We start from the raw sequence: 23312 nt of genomic DNA on the forward strand, positions 1-23312 counted from the left end.
AAACATACATCAAATACGCAGACACACGCAACATCCCAAATGTTCAGTGATTACACACTCCACCAGCTGGATCTTTATAACAGAAAACCAATTATATCCTTTTGCCATCAGTGTGAAAGGGATTAAAACCTAACCTACATCTTAAGGCTGGGATTAAAAAAAAAGAAGTTTGAGGATTTAAACGCTTCGAATGCTGAATCAGATGCTGAAAGTGTCTCAGTCATGCTTTCTGTGCCCAGATTTGTGCGTTAACTGTTCACAGGCATTGGTCTTAACTTGAGTTGACAGTCAAGCTGTGACTTAACACAAGAACACGCAGAATCGTCTCAGTTATTCACTGAAATCTCGCAGAGTCGCAATGAAATTCGGTTTAGACTTCTCTGTGTAGGTACATCTCTATTTATGTCTTCAGTGTATTTTGGATTGATGTTACTGATGTTAAGGTGCAGCATGATTTTCAGTTGAACTGAGAGATTTTCCCCTTCGCTACACACACACACAACTAAAAAACAACAACATAGTGGTGTCCCACTTAAAACTCCACTTCAAACCAAAGTGTAATCTATAGCGTGCAACAAGATGGGAGCTGCCTGACGCCATGTTTTAATGCGATTGGAAAAAAGTGTGTCGCTTCCCTCCCTCCTCTTGGATGACTTCAAAAAGTGAGCGAGGGAGCTGTGTGATGTTTTTTTTTTGGGATGGCAGAGCTTTTACTTTGACTCTTTCATCTGCTGGGTGACTCACTCGCTCGCTCTCTCCCTCCCTCTCCGCCGCCGGGCCCGATGGTGCACTGAGGAAACGAGGAGCTCGCAGAGATCCGGGCATGCACGCACGGAGCTGTGATGCCAACATATACCAATGGAAGGCAAATCCAAATTTAGCCAATAATCTGCACAAAACATCTTAAACTTTACCCTCCACCCCTCCCCATAAAATCAGACCCCTTGCCTTGCCCCTCCAATCTCTTTGTCTCCCGGTTAGTCTGTCAGTGTGAGGTGAATGTGGGCCCTGTTTGATCATCCCCCAGCCACTGTTTTTCTCCTCCTCGCCTAATCCATGACCGACTGAATAATATGATTTGGTATATCTCCAAATGGCAGAGGACCAACCTAATAAGTCAGCAACGACAGGAGGCAAGAGAGAAGAACGAGACGTAGCTATGACAAATACAATGACAACAACCTTGTACCACCATCTTCCGGCTGAGAGAGAGAACAGTAAGCTCTCTGGAGGTCAGGATCAGAGCTAGAAAGAATGAATGGCTTCACGTGGATAAAATATGAACGAATGTATTAAAAACCAACCAAACAAACAAAAAATTAAACAGCTATCACATCTTTCTGAGTCGCGACGTGGAAGCTGAGACTTGTCTATAGTTTTAGCACCAAAAGACTGTGTTCTCCAAAGAAATGAGACATTTATGGACCAGTTTATGGCTGATAAACACTCATAATAATGATGATAACAAATGCAGTCCTCTAAAACACCACCGGTGGAATATTTCTGTGGCTCACTGTCACATTAAGATATGCTTCACGCTTGCAAAAATTATAAATCTTTTACCTCAACTGCTATTCTGTTTGAGCAGATTTCTTTTCTCACGTTTTATGCAGTAAGCTGCTAATTTCCTACAGGCACGCAGAAAACGGGCACGTAAAGATTTACACAAACATTTTAAATAAAGAAAGCCAAAAAAAAAGTCTGCCAATTGGAGTTGTAAATTCTCTGAAAATTAGGAAAATCAGCCGTGTGCTTGTTTTGTACTAAAAGCATCTTGGGTGGTCTGATCACAAGTGCACGGCTCTAAATATGGATGGGAATGCAACACAGTGAAGGCACATCAGGATCCAAACAGTCAAACCACATTCGGTCAGGGGTGCATGCGTCCACACATGGAAAGTTGTGTGAAAGCAGATGCGCGCACGGCCACATAAAAGTCTGCACAGTCAGCGTAGTGCACAGCACAACAAACAAAACTTATATACACATGAATTCCTTGGTGCAAACAAATTTTTAAAAAGGTTTTCAAAGTTTGTAGCCAAGCTGAAGCACCCAAGGCCTGCAGAAACCCTGTTCTCCAGATGTAATACTGAAAACAAAAGAAAAACCTCATTTTAAAGGGATTGCAGCAATTTTCTACAAATTAAAATGAAATGTGAGTGTAGATCTGTATACGCTCTCTTAAGACTTGAAAGTATATGAAAATCATTCCAGCTAAAATGATTTCTAAAGGGAAAGATTTGGAAAATCAGGGATCAGATATCAATAATGTGTCGAACTATTTAGTTCAGTTCTGTGTTATTCTATCTTTATATCACCAAATAATAGCAGGAGCTAGCAGGTGAGCTAACATAGAGGTCAACAAGTAGCTCTGCTATACCACCAGCTTTTCATTATATGTGTGCAAAACTGTAACACCTAACAGCAAATCGTGGTCAAATCAGTTGTCATGACTGAAAAATACCGGCAGCGGCCAGTGCTAAAAATCAGCCTCACAGCAGACACACCTTTGGTATCAATTTTAAAATCCTACATCGCCTTGCTGTTAAGTTATCGCATTCACAAGATTTTCAGAAAACCTGAAAACTAGTCCAATATTTTTAGTAGATGCACTTATGTTATTAATTTCAAACTCCTCAAGTTATCTCATTCTCAAATTTGGGTGTCCATGTCATTGGCCTGCCTGTTTGCCCAGCAGAGTGACAATAATACCCCATCAGCCTTTTATGTCCGAGGGGTAAAAAACACAGTCACTACTGCTTTGAGAGGAAACGACTCTAATGCAAATAAATTCACAGCACCTGATAAATAGCGCCATTACACTTTTACATTTATTATTGTATTCACTTTAGTTCACAAAAAAAGTTCAGTAAATTAATATTCTTTGATGTTTTTGGACAATTTATGTTACGAAATTAGGAGATCAATGTTCAAGGCTGAGCCTGATGTTGCCTTACGTGTAAAACAATGATTCCCAGTCACCTTCTCAGACGGGAGAATACACCTTATTATACTTATTATACACTGAATATCAGATGCGAGCTTGGTATCAGCAGAAAGGTATCTGTATCAGACTGAAGGTTGAAGAAGTCGGATTATATATCCCTGCTTTGTATGAAAGATATTCTCAATTCCTAGCTGTTTGCAGTTAACAATGCAAAATAAATAAATAGATAAATACTGGCGGCTGCCAGTGTTACCTGGCAGTATAATCTTTAGCTGGTTCTTTAAGTTTAAGTTCTAAAATACCAGATCATCTCTTAGCAGGTTAAAAGATGTTCCACGCTTATTGTTTAATGTTAAAAAAATGAGCATGAAATATCTTTTAAATCCTCTGCGATCAAATTTTGCCCTGACCTGAAAATCCATACAGTTTTAGCAATTTAACAGCAGAGGGGTTATTATCATTCAGCCTGAAACAGTGGTGTACAGATTATACTGCACCATTGAGAAACCTGGGGAATAGAAAAGGGATGAATTGAACTAGGGTAGCATGGTGGTGCAGTGGTTAACACCACAACAAAAAGGTCCTGGTTTGAATCCACCATCTGGCTGAGTCCTTTCTGTGTGGAGTTTGTATGTTTTCCTCATGTCTGCATGGGTTCCCTCCAGGTACTCTAGATTCCTCCCACAGTCCAAAGACATGGAGTTAGTTGGGTTAGGTTAACTGGTGACTCTACATTGCCCATAGCTGCAAATGTAAGTGCAAATGGCTTTCTGTCTCCGTCTACAACACACTAGTGACCTGTTCAGGGTGTTGGATAGGGGGGTTACAAAGAGAAGCCTCTTCTCTCAAAAAAGAACATCTCAACACAGCACAGGTTTGTAAAACCAGATCTGAACAAACAACCAGATTTCTGGAACAATGTCCTTTGGACAAATGAGAATAAAGTAGAGATGTTTGACCATGATGGACAGCACTATGTCTGGGGATATCAAAACACAGCATATGAGAACAAACAGCTCGTACCTATTGTCGAGCACAGCACTGGAGGGGTGATGACTTGGGCTTATTTTGCAGGCACGGGACCATGAATTGATCTGTATGCCAAAGTATTCTAGAAAAAGACGTGCGGCCATCAGTTTGGCCCAGAGTGGATCATGCAGCCTCAGCATGATTGAAATGCTGTGGCATTTAGGAGAGCTGTGCATAACTGAATGCCCACATACCTCAATGAACTGAAAGCAAGACAATAAAGAAGAGTGAATGAAAATTCCTCCAAAAAAATTGAGATTAATAAAGTCATACAGAAAATGATCACTTCAGTTATTGCTGCTAACTGTGGTTCTACAAGCTGCTGACTAAAAGGATCTGATTAGTTTTTTCTGCTTCTGCATTTTCACTTAGCTTTTGTTGAATAAAAAAAACATTGCAATAAAATATGTGTTGCTGTTCACCTGAGGTATTTAAATTAGTTTGGGACCTGCTAAGGACCAGATTATTAAAAAAAAGAGAAGTCCTGGTATGTAAAACCTTGGAATTGAAATAGGGTGCACTTTCTTATTTTCATCACTATAAAAGGCTTATACATTTGCAGCATCGCGCCAGTGAGCGAAAACACAAAACAAAGCCCCAGTTCCAGTTAGGGGATACAGTCTCATTCACCTTCTGAAGCTAGGTAGCTTTCAGAGGAAAACCTCTCAGGTTAAAGTGAAAAACGTCCTTGAAGCAAACAAAAACACCTGTGAAACTAAAGAGACCAATTGGAAGGCACAGGCCTCCATGGTGTAGCTGTCTGATGCTCAGCCTGTGTGCGCCTGTGTCAGAGGATGACTGAGCTCTGTAGTGCCTTTCATGTCATGGACATCACATGGGGCACAGCCAGGGGGAAACTAGTGCAGTGACAGGAAGCAGTGGTTGGCTACTGCATGCCAAAAAGCTGCTTTCTCATTGGCTGACTTTGCCTTCAGGTAATTTTGTCACACTCGGTTAGTTTTTGATGAAATGCCCCGTTCCTTTGATGTGGGGTGCAAGTGTGCATGCACATGGACACTACCCTGTGCATGCACACACAGTCCTTTTCTACTACTTACCCATGGAAAGCTTTTTTTCTCCTTCATTTTTAATGTACACGTGTTGGTTATACCAACAATTAAAATAATATGAGAAAGAAGCTGGTGTATGTCATACAGATGCAACAAGGAAACTCAACATGTCTCTGTATTTATGCGCCCTCTCTTTTCTACCGGTACACACTCATGCAGATATAGTCAGGTCCACACAACCATATTAGACAAAATTCACACATCTAACCTCTTCTTGCAGTTCAAGGTGCTTTACTCTCCAGACTAAAGGTGAATATAAATTTTAATTTCCAAATTTCATTAAATTCCTATCAAACCTGAAGCCTCCTGATCTTTTGTCTTTCATTGTCTCAGAACTCTTGGCTGTATTAGCAAGCAAGGTGTGGCTATACATGGATATATACAGTTGTGTGGGGTGAAGACGTCCAACATAAAGACCTTTTCTCCACTAGACAAATGTCAAACTTCATATCCCTATTAAGCACCAGGTGGGGGGATTAATTAGGCATATTACCGTGATCACGACTACATTGTAATGCAGTGTAGTATTCTGATAATATCTTATTGTGGGGTGTGGGGTGAGTTCAACTTCTACTAAGCACTGAGTGCAAATATAGCTGGTGTTTGACAAGAACCTGTTCATATGCATGTGGTAAGAAACTGTGCCTCCAAGCTGCTTAGCGAAGGCTTCTGGTTAAAACTAACTATTTACAGAAAGCACAAACATTATAAGTCTTGCTAGAGCTTGAAGGAAGGGTTAAAGATATCGGTGAAGACTGAGAGAGAGAGGGAGAGACAGAGAAATGGAGGGTGGAGGTGTAGGGTAGAATAAAAAAGTCAAATAAGGAGGTGGTGTGCGTAAGAGGCAGGATTCATGCTCACTGTAGCCCAGAGATGAGGCGTCTTTATCAGGCACAGAAGCGGCTTCACAGACCCCTCAGTGCAGAATAGAGATTGAGAGGTCTGGGGCTGTGTGTGTTCACACATGTGCATGTATGTGTGTACACACACACACACACTAGCAAAGATAAGCTTCAATAGCATCCAGTCTAACACACCTCCACACACCTTTTCCTGAGCCTGCTTCCATCACTTTTCCTTCTCTCCTTTCCTTTTTGGTGATCAAATGCATTAAACTATCTCAACGTCTGATCTTATCTCCTCTGATTTCCTGCTTCTCATCATTTCATTCCAGAAGCTTTGCCCGTCTACTCCCAGAACCTCCACCAAAACACCGCTCCCCCACATCCCCCCCTGTATCCATCGCTCTCCCTTTCTGTCTCTCCCTTAAACGCACGTGTCTTTGATGAGAATCCATTCATGGATTTAATGGATTTCTCTTGCCTCTTTTTTTTCTTTTTTCAGAATCTGGGAGATGGGTTAAAAAAAAAATATAAATATATATATATAAAAAAAGAGGGAAAGCTGGCCTGCTCAGCCTCTGCTTCCAAGAGCATGGTGGACTGCAGAGGACAGCATTTCTGTCTGCATCAAAAGAATGAGAAATTTTCAGCTTACAAAACAGGGCGAACGAGTCAATATGGATCTGAGGTCTGGCTGACTTCAATTGCATGTGGGAAAAAAAGAAACAGGGTGTAAGAAATAGTAAAAGTTTTCCCTGCCCACTGCAAAGTCAAACTTGGAGACAGATAAGAAAGTACAAAAAAAAAAGGAAAGTAAGATGTTCAACCTTGGTGAATCTTTTTTTGAAGAATCAACGTTGAGCTGACAAAAAGGATGGAGAAATCATTAATCTCTTCATGAAAGTGAAACTAGCGCATTGCTGATAGTGTTATCTGTCTGAGTTCAACGCAGCTTTGAATCCACTCCAGACTGCCCAGCAACTGTGGGTCATTTTTTTTCTTGCGTACATAAAAGACCAAAGACACACAGAGGAATTAAAGCGGGGCCTAAAAGATAAAACAACTTTTAGCTGAAAAACAGCCTTCGCATATCCAAAAGGGACTGATAGTAAATAGCGTGAGTTCTTCAAATAAAGATTACGCTGTCGTAAGCACACTCTCTTTCTCGGGTCTTTCTCGCTTCAGAATTACTGATTCTGTTTGCCATATGGAGCCAAAATGGCCGCCTGGGTGCTTCGGAGGTCCCTGCATTCCGGGCCTAATGCTGCACAGCTGGTGTGGGATGGTGTTTAATGAAAAATGCTCTCTTTGATGGGCCCTGCAGTAAGGATTAGTTTATGATCAACACCACCTTAGGTCAGCTTCCTGCTAGGCAAGCACAAGATTATGAGCGATTTCGCAACCGTGGGTCCAGCTTCTAAGGCGGCGAACGAACGAATATGACAGAGAGAAAGTAAAAAAGCACAAAAGCAAGAAAAGAAGATGGATAGTCGATGGAAGATTTCATTGAAGTACTTCCTGGTGCGTTAGGAATAGTAAAAAGCAATGCTGAACAATGGCTCTATTGAAATGCTGCGGTTTTCTCTCTACAACTGACCTTGCACATTTCAAAACAGTATATTCCATGATGATAAGTGGGTTACCCCAAAGACCCAAAAGTACAAATAGTTTTGATTTTGACAGCACTTATTGCCCAACTTTTTGTTTAGGCATATTCGGTTGATTTGATTGAGCAGTTCAGGGAAATCTGTCCTTAGGGTCAGATAACATTGGCCCATTTGTATTCTTAGCCAAATGCTCCGACATTTAAAACAGTTTCCCAGACTCGCTGCAGCCACAAACGTTCTAGACATTACCTGACCAAATGTAAGCAGTCAGGACTGGACACTGAGCAGTTTTTAACATGCCAGCTTTCTAGTTCGAAGTCTGATGTCCGAGTGAGCCTGTGACAACAGATCGAGAATTCACAGAAAGCAAGTGGACGCCGCGTGTCCCGCCTCCTGCGCGTTTTGCCCATGCAGTACTCTCACCTCAACCAAACTGCTCTGCAGCAATGAGAACGTGCTTGGAGTGAATGTCCCCCATTATGAAAGGGCAACTTCGTGCAATGTTCAGACTAAATACCCAGGGTTGTTGGATAAAATCTCCTAATAGCAGGAGATGAGGTGCCTACCAAAGATTTTAAAGACTTCGTTGTTACACCAGAAACTTTGCTAGAGCAACAAATCAGGTTCAGTAGATCTAACAGCTGATGTGAAAATGAGAATTACTGTTTTTAACACTCAGCCTCCAAAACAAAGCTTCTGCATCCCATCTTTCTTGACTTCAGGTACTGTTTTTAAGCACAAGGCTTCTATGAAACCCCCTCTCTTTTATACAGGTATACAACCTCTTCAGTTCATCCTCTTTTTCTCAAATTCACTGTTTAAATTATTCGAGATGTTCTGTTGCTGCTTTTAATGTTTTCCCAGGTTGTTTTCTTCTTTGACTTTTGGAAAACATGCAGATTCCCCACACCTCCTTAACCTTTACTACTCCAGGCATTCCAGTATTCATTCACCCAGTTAAAACAGAGTTAAAAACCCATATCTTATACTTTCTCACCTTCTCATGTGCAGCATCCTTCTCCTGCTGGTGGTTTCTCTCGAGCCGGTCCAGGGATGCCTGCTTGTCCAGGGTTGCTCTTTGCTTTTCCTCCTCCTGGAGCAACGCCATCTCGGCCAGCTGCTGCTTATGCTGGGCATGGGCCTTCTTGAGGTCCTCACGTAGCTCTGACAACTGGGCCTCCAAATCTGCAATTGTCTGGACAGAGATAAAAAGAAACCTGCTGAATTAAGTAAATTAAAATTAATGTCCAGTAATTTTTCCCCTCTATGTGTAGAAGGCCTTCTGCTCAGGCTCACACTGCATTTTGCAAAGGTGATTACTTTCAGATTTGCTGAGGTCATTATTTGAAGCTTTGGCCATGTTCAATATGAGTGTCCCACCATTGTAACACTAAGTACATCACAAAAAAATAAAAAGTCCACATTTTAAGTACAGGTTTCTTGTATTTCTGTTTACTGAGAATTGCATATTGAGGGTTTTTTACCATCTGTGTTGTCATGGTCCTGGATCTTAGACCCAGGGTTTAGAATTTTTGTGGGTTCATGACTGCTTTTGGTTTTGGGAATGAATTGTGTTTGAGTTTTATTGTTTGTTTCTTTTGTAACACCGGCTGTACTGTTGATACTTTTGCTTGATGTCATTTATATCTTCCAACAGAGCGTGTGCGTCTTGGTGAGGCAGTTTTTAGTGAGTTCCCCTTTGTGCTCCATTCTGTTCCAGTCAGTGTTTTTCTCCTTCAGTGTCAAATTCAATTCAATTTTATTTCACAACAACAGCTGCATCAAGGCACTTTATATTGACTTTGCATTAATGGAGAGAAAACTCCAACCCCAACAATCCGATGGAATCCTGTGAGCAAGGATTTGGCAAAAGGGGGAAGGAAAAACTCCCTTTTAATAAGAAGAAACCTTCAGCAGAACCAGGCGCACGGAGCCATCCGCCATGCGATGAAGCCCTTACCCCTCTCTCGACCTCTCTCAGCCTTGACTTTGCTCCGAAGAACGTTTTAATAGCACTGCCAGTGAGAGTCAACATTACATAGTAAGAATGCTAATAAGTACAACCCTCCACGGCCCATGAAACACCAGAAATAGACTGGTCTGACATGCTGTTAAGCTGCATCTCAAGAGTTTGGGAGATGTCAAAAGGAGAAGATAAGTCTACTGTTTTGTCAAACCTACATCACATATTTGGGATGATGGAGACTATCTGCAAGAAATACGGGTGGGGGACTTTACATTGAAATGCGCCTTCTATCCTTACAGGTACTTGAGTTAGCTGTATTCACATACATTCAATACTGTAAACAGCAATGGACAGAAAAAAATAAAACACCTCGCAGGCATATTGTAATCATTTTACACAAATTACAAGCAATGAGTAAAGCGCATTGTAGTTAAGTGTAGGTGGATCTAAGATGAATTGCAGTGTTTCACACTTCCCTACCTGTATTGCATGTATTCCCCAGCTATTGCACATCCTCATTACTCTCCTTGGCTTTTTTCTTTTTACCGGTACTCCTCGTGGTTTGCACTGTGCGCTCAGGCTCCTGCCCCCTCCCGCTCCTCAAAAGCCTGGGCATCCCAGGACAACGCCACGTTAAGGCAATCAGACAGAAAGCGTCTGAAGTCTTTTTTAGCGGGCACTGGGGAGACTTCAAAGCAGTGTCACAAAAACAGGCAGATGTTGTGGCTGTGTTTCACTCGCTTCTACATTGGCACGAGCACACACACACACACAGATCCATTTGCACACATACAGACACACACATGCCTACACAGAGAAGCAGCCACACATGGCACACTGTCACACACATAGGTTGCCATGCAGCGCATTCAGAGAGAGAGAATGTGAGGTAAAACAAACAAACGCATGCACTCCTCTGCGTCCCACTCTTCTGTCTCTCAATATTACCAGTCTCACTGCTCCTCTAGTGCCTTCTTCAAGTGCAAGCAGCTATGAGATCTGAGCCCTCAAGAGTCTTTAATGTATAATTCTCTCTTTAACAAATGTTGGGAATGTGTCCTCCAAAAAAAAATCTTTTAATAAGTTAGAACATAATCTACCAGAACAGAGACATTGGCAATGACACTTCAGGAACTTAAGAGGCCAAAAGTGCATGTTTTCATTGGGGGGAGCGAACACAGTCGCTTCAAGAGGGCACGTGTTAGCAGGCTGATGGGGAGCTCTGTGAAGGAGCAGCTCTTGGTAACAATAGAAGAGTGTCAGATGAAATACTGGGTCAAACCGTGTCAGCTAGGATGACAAAACACTGGCAAAACAACCTCAGGGAGAGTGGTTAAGGACTGAATAAGAGTTCAATCAAGGGAAAATATCACAGTCAAGTGAGGATCAGTCTTAAGACTTTATCAACACTTATAAAGATTGTATTAAGATTCTCTAAAATCCTCTACGAGACCACAACTAACTGCTTTTTCTCCTACTCTCCACTAAACTGCACAGTGACAACCCCGCACAGCTAGGATGAGCAGTGATTCTTCTGTGAAGAAAACAAAATGAAATGAAGAAATGCATAATAAACAGGCCATTTACCATAATAAACGATGGGTATCTGTGAATATGCTTTATCACGATTTCACAAAACAGAAAACAAAATAATGAGGAAAAACGTGCAATCAGTTCAGTATATCTAACATTAATTGAGTCTCAACAGATTAGCATAATTACTCCGCTGGTATGCCAATTAGGCTCTTTTAGAGACTTTAATGTCAGATGTTAAATATGAAATGAGACTGTAACTGTAACCAGAGCCCGACCCTCATTTAAGTCGGCCGGTATCACAGGACGATAGGGACTCAAAGGTACAGTGCCAGAGTGTGTTAGATGGACCAAAATATGAAATTAAAGAACATAATGCAGAAAGATACAGATGGTGCTATCACAGAATCACATAGTCGGTCTAGACCAGTTCTACTCTATAGTTACTGTATACTGTTGTAGCACAATTAGCATTAGAGCTAAGAAAATGATGGAGGAGAGAAATCTGTTTGCCCATTATCAAGGGACCATGACAAAACCCTTTTCAGATACAGCTGTAACTAATAACAGCCAGTACATACTGGTACATACTAGCTTTATGTATTACAGTTACACCTAAATGTAACAGAGCTATAATTATTCTTAGCAGATTCACCTTTATGTTCCTGCAGATTGAACTCGTGAGCTGTGATAACAACGCAGGAAGTTGTTTTCATGATTTCCGAACTCTGAGAATTCAGAAAGTATCCACTTGCAAGGTCGAGAATAGCACAAGAACCACGCTGGAGGCATTTCTAATTAATGCCCTCGTCAACAATGTGAGCACTACCCCGTTTAGAGGCACCGCATCTCGACTCGCATCCTACAAGTGAGGTCTATAGTTTAACATTCTGACTGCAGGCAAAACTATTTATCTCTGCGCATACAGCTGGCAATATCCTATCTTATTCTATTCATGCAATATTAAGTTAACAGTTTCTTTTTTATGATGAATTTCTGTATCCACAGCTTTCTGACAGAATTTCAAAGGCAATTCTTTGGTAATAAAGGTGACAGGGTTGCATAATGTGATGTATAATGCATATTATTTACATATAAACACAAACAGAGTGCGAGAGATTTTTACTGAAACAGAGCTCGACGAAGTTTTGAAAATTTCACTTTCAGCGTGACGGTAACAAGTTTTGCCAAAGATGCATGCAGCGATCTCGACAATATATCACGACTATAACAACGCTTTTGGTTCATCGCTCAGAATTCTGGACTCTGGCATCATGTCGGGGTATGAACATAAATATATGGCGTCCTTCAAGGCGGTTTGGGTTAGAAGCGCCGACTGTTCACTTAACATCTAATTTAGTATCTCAGAATTTTGTAGTTGAACAGGATAACTGAAGCTGTTTGTTTCATCAGTGAGCGCTCATAATCTTTCGACTTGCGTAACTCTAAAAAGTGTTGTATGCAAATCCCCCCAAAAAACTAACCTACAAATATTATAAACAACAGAATAACTCTGCAAAGTATAAAGTCAAGTAGGACACACGCATGCACTGACGTGTGACATTTGACTCTTATAGGCAATTAAAATGTGTAGCTGAATTGTGTAATGAATGATTCGCTGTTGTCAGGCAGATAACGTGTGTGGCTGGAATCCAACATGTGATGTATGCACATAATAAATGGCTTTGGGGTTTGAAAGGGGAGCATGTTGTAACACTCCACACATCACAGAACATCAGCATTCGCTGATGACTTGAGGCATGATCAATAGCTCCCCAGTGAAAAACAAAAATCAGCTGAGTTCTAACATAAATACTCCCCCGTGAGAAAACGTGATGAAATCTGTTGAGAAAAACACAAACACAATGACACCTCAACTCAGGAGGATATTCACGTGCCACTGAAATCAGCGTGTAACAAAGATTTACCTGACAACACCCGGGGACCAATCATTTCCTAAATGACAACATGGAATGATTGAAACAACAAATGAGCCCCCCACCCCCCTTCCACACACACACACACACACACACACACACACACACACACACACACACACACACACACACACACACACACACACACACACACACACACACACACTTCTAACTGCACTTTCTTGTTCTCTTGATTTTTTTACCTTTGACTCAGCCTGTCATCACCCTGTTCATTTGACTCATTTTAATCATGAACCGCTTTGAAAAATTGACAGCATCATTATTTAGTCCATTACGGCCCAGAAGAAAGACCCCGCAAGACTCGCGCTCTCTCCCCCATGCTGTTTGAAGTCCAGATGGTGGTACGTTCCTTTATAAAAAAAACACAATTATTCGGGAAAATAATACCCATAAAATGAGTTTTGAGGGGCAGGTGGAAAAAATATGAACGATGGGGTTTTGCATAGAACAAACAATCCTGATGTTTGCAGAGAAGAAAAAAAAGAAACACACATACAAACACAAACTTCCAATTAATTTATAATGCTGGCCCTAGTTTTTGAAGTCAAACTCTTACTAATGTTTAACAATTGAAAAGCTTCGCAGGAAAAAAAAAAAAAGAATCAAAATAAACAGAAATGAATAAAAAAATAAATTATCGCAAATGTGATAGCACACAATAGCACACACAACAACATACTGAAATGTTCTGCGGTAAAATCCAATACTTGTTTGTTTTCTTTTATTATGGATATTTTACTGTTTAGAGGTACAAAATAGTAAGTTTTAGTAAGTATATAAACACACACACACTGCTAGAGTCTCCAGAATGGAAGCGAGAAAGTCCATGCCATCATTATTTGTGCTGCTTCGTCCTTTGGGGGGCATTAATCAGCTAACAAAACACGCTATGGGCAAACATGTTTCACCAGCAAGACATTTCATCAATTTAATGGTTCAACCAGCTCAAAATCTCTAGTTCATTCTGTAATGAGAACATTGAACCATGTTACTTTTTCCCCTCTCTTTTACAATATTTTCTCTTTAGAAATCCCGTGATTATAAAAGACTGATATGTAAACGTGTAAACAATGATAACTCCTTGCATATGATCGTCCTTTACGCAAACGTAGCCCCGATAACGCCGCTGACTTGCGACTACATAGTGGAAGAATCCAGAGTTTCCTGGATGATAAACTCTGGTGGGATGAGGACAGTGTGTCCCTGTGTGAGTCGACTCACTGGCTCTGCTTCTCAAACACAAGCCAAGAGACAGGAATGCTATTTATTAGTGTCCCACCACATCAAGGGGATGAGTGGGCATTACTCACCCTGAGAGTGTGTGTGACAGACATTAGCTGTTCTCTGTCCTTGCCAACTTTTTTTAGCTGCAACTGTCCTTCCACTGATTCAAGGAAGACTAAGAGAAAGTGAGAAGAGCTAGGCAGAAAAAAACAGGGGCTTGAGACCTATTGCCACAGCAAGCCTTTGAGCTATCTGTTATGATATGATGATGTTGTGACTGTCGCTTGATGATATTATGGTCCACTGTTGTCTGAGGGGGAGCTCGGCAACACAAAAAAAGAATGAGGTGTAACACGTCCTGCAAGGAATTGCTCCATACTGTCTGCATGCAACAAAAATAAAAAGTTTTTTAAAATTAAATTCTTATATCACAACTTTCACACATTGTTTTTTTTAAAAGAGACGCATGTAAACAGCCACGTGATATCAGTGTGGCAGAGCTCTAAGTGGAAAAACACAGCTACAGCACTGCAGTTGTGTTTAATAATAAGTATGTATATAATAGGCATATTTTTAATACATATGGGCTGACAGTCTGCCAGCTTGTGGCTCTTTTTTAACAGCAAACAGCACATCTGTGCATCTGCTCTCACACAGGAAGTCAAACCAGCTCACCCCCCCTCACAAACCATCAGTTATCCATCTTTCCGAGGCCTGAGTGAAAAATCCTGATTTCTGACGCTTTAACATCTGACATTAGGCAGGCGACTGATGTCTGCTGAAAATGCTGCAGGAGCAAACAGGAACTGAGAATATGAAATGAGGACTGGGGAAGTTTGCTTTTTGCTTTTTTGCTGAGATTGTGTGACTGACATTAGCTGAGATTGTGAGATTTGTCAAACTGCACGTCATGTTGACACGAGCAGGGCGACATGCTATCAGTGGAAGTGTCCTGTGGTGACGGCATCTAAAGAAACATCTCAGGTTTTTTTTGGTTAGTCTTTTGACACAGCTTCCAGCCTTGAAGATGGTTTATATTGCAATAACTTGGCTACTGTAGAAGTATACTGATATGGCTAAAAGATATACGGGGTCGAGAAAATAAAAGTTATAGTAAACAAATCCGAGCGTATCCTAAATATGGATTCATTTTCAAACTAAGTGGGAGCACTGCATCTAGTTTTAATGTTAAAACTCAAACCGTAGACACAGGATAAACTGATCAAATTTGTCTAATTGGGGAGGCTCAGGTGTATATTACTCCTTAAAGCATAACACTGCTGCATATTAGCTTTTACTAGGTATAAACTATTTCATTCTTATTGCATTTAAAGTTATTGTTGTCTTGTGAGGACAAAAACTAACCAGAAAATTGTCTAGGTTTGATTTCCTCGCCATTCGCGATGAGTGACCAGAGTCGGTGTGAGGAAATTCGGTCCACAAACGTAACAAAAGTCTCTCTGGGCTCCCATCGTCAGCTAACTGCCAATATACAAAATTCTCTACATGCCAATGTTCATTTCATCAAGAAGCTTGAAGAGTCAAATACAAACCCCAGCTGGGGGCTGGTTTGTCGAATGGCTCCCCACAGAGCTCCAGTCTTGCCCAGGCTGGAGAGAGGCGAAGACAGTGCGTGATGGGGTCTGAGATGAAACCCTGCTGCTTTGGTTAAATGGTGACCACATAGTCTCTCAGTTGTCAGGGATATCCGTTAATATAGACCCAAAATGTCATACACTCATTGTGGCTGACCATGCTGCAATAAGAGAATAATCGCTGTTTTCCGGAGGGTGATAGCTACCTGTGGTGAAAGGAGAATGGCAGGCAGAAAAATTCACTTTGGTGGGACTAAAAAGTGCTTTACAGGGCGTCCACAATTATCTAAAACACAAATTCAAACCATGGTTGTGGAATAAAAGCTAGGCACTCAACAGCGTTGATTTCTTCCCCTTTACATAGATACCTGTGGGTCTTTTGGATTTTTGGTCTTTACACTTTACACAAAGCCTGCTGCAATAAAAAGTGAGTTAAAATACAACGGGGAAATCGTTTGAAGTTGGGACGGTGCCATTCTGCGTTTTGTTCATTCCATTTCTAAAAAACTTTTTTGTCGCGCGCAACATTGCTTCAAAACAGATTTTAATTCAAACGGCAGCATGTACGATCTTCTGTGTTCTTGCGCTGAACATACGGTTTCTAAAATTATTCGCGCCGCACATCAATATGTCTTGCTTCAAATAAAAAAGTATCTCAACCTGCTGTGCTTTTGAAACCCCAGGAAAACGTCAATGAGCAAAATACAAAATGGTTGTCCACGGGAGACCGGCGGGTCAGCGCGTGTGTGTGTGCGTGCGAGTGCGTGGATCAGTGGAGACCCCCTACCTGGGCATCGCGCTTCCTCCACTCCTGGGTGTGCTGCTGGTGCTGTTGTAGGGCGGCCCTGGCCTGCCTCTCCAGGCTGCTCACCTCCCGCTGGTGCTCCTGGACCAGGCTGTCCTTTTCCGCGCTGTGCTGCTGCTGTAGCCGCGTCCTCTCCTGCTCGTGCTGCATACGCTGCTCAGCCATCTGATTGGACAAGCAGGCAAAGAGAGACTTCATCAGCCAACACACACTCAGAGCAACCCTGTCGTCATGACAACTTGTCCATCCACCGATCCATCCATCCTTTCTTCGTCCTATTCCGTCAAACCCTCTTCCTGCACCCAAGAACCCCCGTGCGTGTGCCAAGCCAAATTTGGCGAAATTGGTAGGAAAGTGCGGGGAGGGGGGAAAAAAAGCGAGAAAAGTTTTGCCGCTTCCTCACGTCGTCAGAGGACGACATGATGTGATGTGTTTACATCTGGCTCGCTCCCCCCGCCCTCCCGCCTCTCCTGCCAATTGTACAGACTGGCCCTCCACGTCCCACTCCTCTTTCTTCAAATCTGTCCCCCTCGCCTTATTCTGGGATCGGCATATAAAAGAGCTGCGAGTTTGGGCTATGCAAGCAAGCTGGTAGGGGTTAGCCATCTGGCTGCAGCAACTACCCAATGCCCCATGCTATGCGCCTGACAGCATGTGAAAATCGGCTTAGGCAATGACTATGATGATTACTATAAACCCAAATTAGAAAAAAAAATGGAAAGAGAGGTGAAAGGAGAAGGTGCTAAAATATTCTTGGTACTGTATTATAATCTATGAATGAATTTAACTGACAGAAAATGCGCATATTAATGAAAATCAATTCCATTTTCTCAAAATGTAAATATCTATGCCACCAGAATGTAACTGAGGTTTATACTGCTAATGCAGTCAGCGTGTAGTAAGAACCTGCACCAACCATTCAATAAGAAGGCGTGGTTAGCAGTTAAAAACACCACAGCAAAGCCTTTAGTCTCAGCAGAGCTGCAATCACCTACACATAATACAGCAGAGCAAAATAAAACACTTCTAATGGGACGCAAAGCCCCAATTTTTCAGGGCTTAATCATCCTGTCAGCTGAACCAAGTCTGTATTCCATCTTGGCTGTAAGCGGAGTCACCTGCTGAGAGGTGAGCCTTGCCAGTGAAGCTCCCAGCCCCAAGCCCCCAAGCCTTTCCCAGGCTCCGTTCCGTTCCCACTCCCCCATGGCGGGGAGACAAGTGACCCCCACACCATCCCACCGTGCAGGCCCAGTCGGAGCCCTGAAAGGACAGCAGGGGCTTGGGGCCCATTTGCCTCCCTGCTTTGAAGCTAATCCCCCGCACATTGTGCATGACGGCACCCTACCTGGCCTGCCAGAGAAGCGGAGATCAACGGCCTCTGTGCCCGCTGCCTGCTCTATCCATGGTTATATCTTCCAACGTTGCCTGCTATTCAGAGCAGGTGATGAATGAGGGGCTATCTACAGGAAGCCGGATTCCATCCCTGGCACTGAGACGAAGGCCACAATAGAAACTTGATTTAGACAGCCAAGAATGTATTCCTCTACTTTTGGGAGAACTTCAACTTCAACCTCAGCAAATAGCAATCAAAGGATCACTGAATAAAAATGGATTTTATCTCTGAGGCTTAGTTGATGGCATGGCAGAAGTAAACAATTACACACACCCTCAGGATAACCTCACACACATGCCATTTTTCAGAACAGATCAGGACAGCAGGCAGGCAAACACCACACGAAACAAGCGCAACATGTTTCACATGCTGCCGATGATGATGTCTACAGAAAATTCTAGTGACAACTTGCACCGCCTTCACCTCCTTTCCCATTTAACAAAATAACACATGCAAATCAGATCCACAGCTAGAATGCATTGTCCCACACGAAGAGTCAGAATCATACAGCTGTACATTTTAGAGCTGAGGGATTGAGCAGCGCGCAGCTGCTTCAAGAACTCCCCAGCAGGTAAGAGAAAGTGGCGGAGGACGTCCTGACTTACTGTTCCTTTCTGCTCAGACTCTCGGCCCATGGGGGGAGGTTTGGAGGAAAGAGGGGATCTCGGGAGAAATTAGGATAAAGAATTGGGCAAGATGGTGGAAAAATCTTTTTAGAAAAGCACGGAGAGGAGATGACAGAGAGCAGACATAGCAAGGAGCCTGGCTGTGACATCACGTAGCGCCACTGTGGACTAGAGGATGCTGGATGCTGTGGTTCTTAAAGGGACCGGCATGGTGCTTATGAGGGAAGACTGAAACGGGTATGGCACAGCTGGGTGCCGTAGATACAGAGTGAGTCGGGTGTTACTGCACAGCACGACTCCCGTCAGCCTGGACTGACATGGTTGTGTATGTGTGTGAGCTGCATGCCTTCAAGCAGGACAGTGAGGTAATAGGCTTCTTTCAACCCTGGGGAGGGAAATCTGAAAATGTTTGGAAAGGCGGAGGGGAGAGGAGGGAGGAAAGCAGAGTAGAACAGAAGGCCTGTCTGGTCTCAGCAGGGGAGAATGGGGTGCATGAAGGCGGGTGGAGAGAGACTGAGGAACAGAAAAAAAAAGACACCTTCAATCTCACTACAGGTTTGTACTGCAACTGGCCACTCTATTTATTGCTGATATATGTGTTCAATATACGTATCGTCTTGTACATCTACATGTAATTTTGCCTCTGCACACAGAGGATTTTAAATTGACCATTTAAGATGTGACTCAAGTGCAGACTTTCACTTAAATCAAAGAGTTCAACAAAATTATCGCATTCACAGCCATTTTTATACGTTTTCCTTTGTTATTATACGACAAATCAAGCAGGTGGAATTGAACTTGGATTCGGTAGCTGTTCACTGATTCTGAATGACAAAGGTCATGGTTAGGGTTAGGCTGAAAGCCCCCAGAAAAGCTCCAGAGAGATCGCAAAAACTGCAGAAGTGGCCAAATCAGCAATCAGGTAGAAATAAGGAATGCGCTGCCCAGCTCAGCATCACCAAAAGAATTAAAAGACCATAGAAGACAATTAAAGTGGATGATTGTAGAATTCTCTCTTTGGTGAAGAAAAACCTTTCACAATGTCAACCCATATCAGGAACAGACTTGAAAAGCTATGTGTATTATTGCCAAAGTCTACAGCCAAGAACTTACAAAAAGGTGCAACCCACTCATTACACTCAAGAACAAGACGGCTAGATTAGAGTTAGCAAGAAAAAAAATGTAAGACTCCGGATAGTTCTGGGAAAAAAAAAATGGATACAATTTGGGCAAGATCAACATGTACCAGAATGAAGGTACGAGAAACAAATGTAGAAGAAGAGAAAAAGCTCATGATCTAAAACATACACATCATCTATCAAAGATGGTGGAGGAAGTGTCGTAGCATGGGCATGTATGGCCGAGCTAGAACTAGCAGGCATGTATGACCAAGTATAACCATGCATATTCATGTATGGCAGTGTAACTACGTCACTAGTGTTTATTGGTCATATGTCTGCTGATAGAAGTAGCAAGATGACATGGATGATGAACCAAAGTATACTGCAAAAGCAACCACAGAGGTCCTGTTCTTCAATGGCCAAGTCATTTACCTGATCTCAACCCAAAAGAGCTATTTTTCTGTTGTTGAAAATGAAACTGAATGTAGAGAGACCCACACACAAGCAGCATCTAATAACAGCTGCAGTAAAGGCCTATCAGGGGATCGCAAGGGAGGTTAGTGATGTTCATGGGTTTAAGACTTTAGGCAATCACTGACCGCAAAGGATTTTCATTTCATTTCAGTTTTAAAAACAATTTTTGTATTAAAAATTATCCTAGTTTGTGAAATGGAGAACTGTTTATTACATAAAAGACCGAAATTCCTGAACAGCTAATGCAATACTTTTATTATAAACTTTGATAAGTGTTTTTTTCCCTCCTGTATGATATACTTTTACCAAATTCTTGCAGCTACACATTCTCCCATAGATCTCAACATATTCACTGACACCAATATCACCGGTCGACTTGTACAATAAACCAGCCTGCTTTAGTATTTATTGTTCCAACCTAACATCTGAAGAAAGAGGCCGGTTGTGTATTTAAACTCTCAAGGTCGCGATGAGCCGTTTAATCTTGATACGTCTCCCAGACTGTAAGAGGAAGAGCTCTGTCAGAAACCACGATGTCTGATTGCCTTGGGGGTCAAGTGGAAAACAACTCCTTCGCACACAGATCCCCCCCCGAAGCTGCACTGGAGGGAGTGTTCTTTTGTGAACATCTGAATGAACTACCTTGACCCCAGAAATCTTGTGACACCAGCTTTTCTAGAGTGAAAACACAATGTACTCTCACACAGACACGAGAGAAAGGAAACAAGTCAAGAATGTGGAGTTGCTTCAAAACAATATATAACGCATGTCTAACATTAAGCGGCTGGTCACAGAGTAGCTCATGAATAATAACATGCCTAGGTGTAAAAACACCCCCCCTCCAAACTCTTTGTAGCAAATCTCAGCTCTCATATCAAAATCATAACAGAGACAGGTCCATTGTTTTCATGTATGTTTTATCTTTAAGACAAAAGCCTTTCTGATGTGCCGCTATGTGGCTGTCTTCAACTGTCAACTGCACCCCCACTCAGCGTGGCAGTGGCTGATAATCGTCACTTCAATATTTCCTGCAAACCTTTGATCGTTTACCCGTTAGTTATGACTTCTCAGAACAATACGCTGTAGCTGGCATTCAAAACACTGATAAATCTTTGCATTTACTGGATGGTTACATGGGGATGACAGTGTCTTTTAGATGCAAATGCAATCTGTTTAATGGTTTAACCAGCAGTGTCTATTTATATGACGATTTATCGTTGCAGCAGCCAGTGAAGCGCTTTATGTCCCGGCCCTTTCTTCAGTTTCCGGGGATGTTTTGAAAAATATTTCAACACACTGTAGTCTTTATATTTAAGTGGTTTTAAAATATGCTATTTTTTAACATTTTATTTTATAAATGCCATTCTAATTACAAACCCAACTGTTCAGCCATGGAGCAAATCGATAATGAAGCACAGTTTCTCCATTCCTTAGATATAAGACTGGCCTCATATCCCCCCCATTTACAGCGATCTACAGCAAATTACACGCAACGTAAACTCCATCTGGCCTGGAAATGAGTGTAAGCATGCTTATTAACACAAAGGTTGAGTGCTATTTGGTGCCTGGAAAGCAATCATGTTGTGGATATAGATGAGGAAAAAAGAGATGTCACAGCCGTTAGTAATATCCACGCCCAAAACAAGCGTAGTGTCACATGGTCATAAAGTCTCGTATGGAGTAATTTAGATAGTTTATTTTTTATTTGGTATATAAATACTGTTTACATTTGTTACAGTAACAGAAATAAAAGTGACGCTCTCTGCCTCCTACAGTAAGATCAGCCGCCAACACTAATATCGGCTCCTGCGGTTTAATTGAATCTGCTGCGTCTCTATCAGCGAGCCAGATTTCAAATGGGTTGTGAAAATGGTTTCTCGACTCTTAATTGAAGAAGAGTGAGTGAGATGGGGTGATAAGCGAGCTACACATCTTCTATGCAGATTGCGTTACTTTTCAATTGGCCACGTTTAAGATATTTATTGAGCCGGAATCTAAGCTTAATCTAAAACATGCCCCTTATCATGAGAAATTAATCAGACGGAACAGATGGGGAGGAATAACAAGACTGCTCCAAATGGATGTCAGTCGCCCGTTAGCTGTCTCCAATAGACCGAGTGCTCGCTGATAATAGAGTGAAGATAACACGATGATGGCGATGACGGAGATGAGCACAGAAGTCAAGAACAATTGCACAGTGAGTTAGAAACTCACAGACCTGCTGCTCGAACTTCTGTCTGAGGTCGTCGAGTTGCTGCGAGAACTCTTTGGCCTGCTTCTCCCTGAGGGACCTGGAGCGCTTCAGGTCCTCCTCTACCTTCTCCATCTAAAGGCATCAGAAGAATCCAGCACATAAGTTCATTAATTAGTACACAAGCATAAGGCTGGTCATATACATATATGTATATTTAGAAATATCTCTGCAGAATCGCAAGTACAGTAAATCTCATACACCAAACTACCAGAATAACACCTGGGATCTGCAGGAAAGTGAGGCTCCGGGAATATTTGTCTTTTAATTTTCCTGTTCAGGTGACGGTAATCAGCAACAATTGGAAATGCAATTTACTCAAACGCCTCTGTATTTGGGCTACGCTGTGTGTAACGCTCAGGAAATGCAAAATGTGTTTTGATTAATCCATTTAAAATGCCGAAGCCTCCTTTGAACTATGCGCGCAACAATTTGATTCTGCGTGGTGCTTCTTCTTCTTCTTTTTTTTTTTTTTAAATCAAAATAGGGCAGACTCTTTCCTTTAAAATGAGCTCTAAAAGTGAGATGCTGATTTTAAAACGAGAGACAGACAGAGAGAGGAAGGGGGTGATACAGATAATCCATTAGATATAACTCTATCTGCAGACAGAGAAAGAGAGAGAAGATGACGAGAGGATGGATGGGTGATGGAAGGAAGGAAGGAAGGAAGGGGGGGGGGAGGAGAGTAAAAACTTCTTTTGAAGTTCTTTCTGCAACATTAAAGCCTTAGCCTGAGAACGTGATGCAGCGATGAACAAGTGGGGTGGGGAGGAAAAGAAGAGGAAAGAGGGGGGGTGAGGATGACAGAGATGCAGGAGAGACTGCTCCCCTCTCCCATGGCTTTGATGTGGGCTGAGGATAAAGTCAGATT

At 42.1% G+C, this 23312-nt stretch overlaps 1 protein-coding gene across 6 annotated transcripts in view; it reads right to left on the reverse strand.

Annotated features, from left to right (window-relative positions):
- The window catches only part of cep112 (centrosomal protein 112), a 163979-nt gene that overhangs the window by 45493 nt on the left and 95174 nt on the right, over positions 1–23312 (reverse strand). For 5 of the 6 annotated variants that reach the window (XM_085403827.1, XM_085403831.1, XM_085403826.1 and 2 more), the window contains 3 exons: positions 22409–22516; positions 16559–16741; positions 8493–8690 (listed from right to left, as the gene is read on the reverse strand). In XM_085403827.1, coding sequence (XP_085259953.1) covers positions 8493–8690; positions 16559–16741; positions 22409–22516 — 489 coding nt within the window. The remainder of the gene's footprint in view (positions 1–8492; positions 8691–16558; positions 16742–22408; positions 22517–23312) is intronic. The other variant, XM_085403830.1, reaches the window with a different exon arrangement.

Source organism: Rhamphochromis longiceps, linkage group LG4, assembly GCF_057381845.1.
Source record: "Rhamphochromis longiceps isolate RC_006_pf linkage group LG4, R_longiceps_female_GT1.1, whole genome shotgun sequence".
Lineage (NCBI taxonomy): Eukaryota > Metazoa > Chordata > Actinopteri > Cichliformes > Cichlidae > Rhamphochromis > Rhamphochromis longiceps.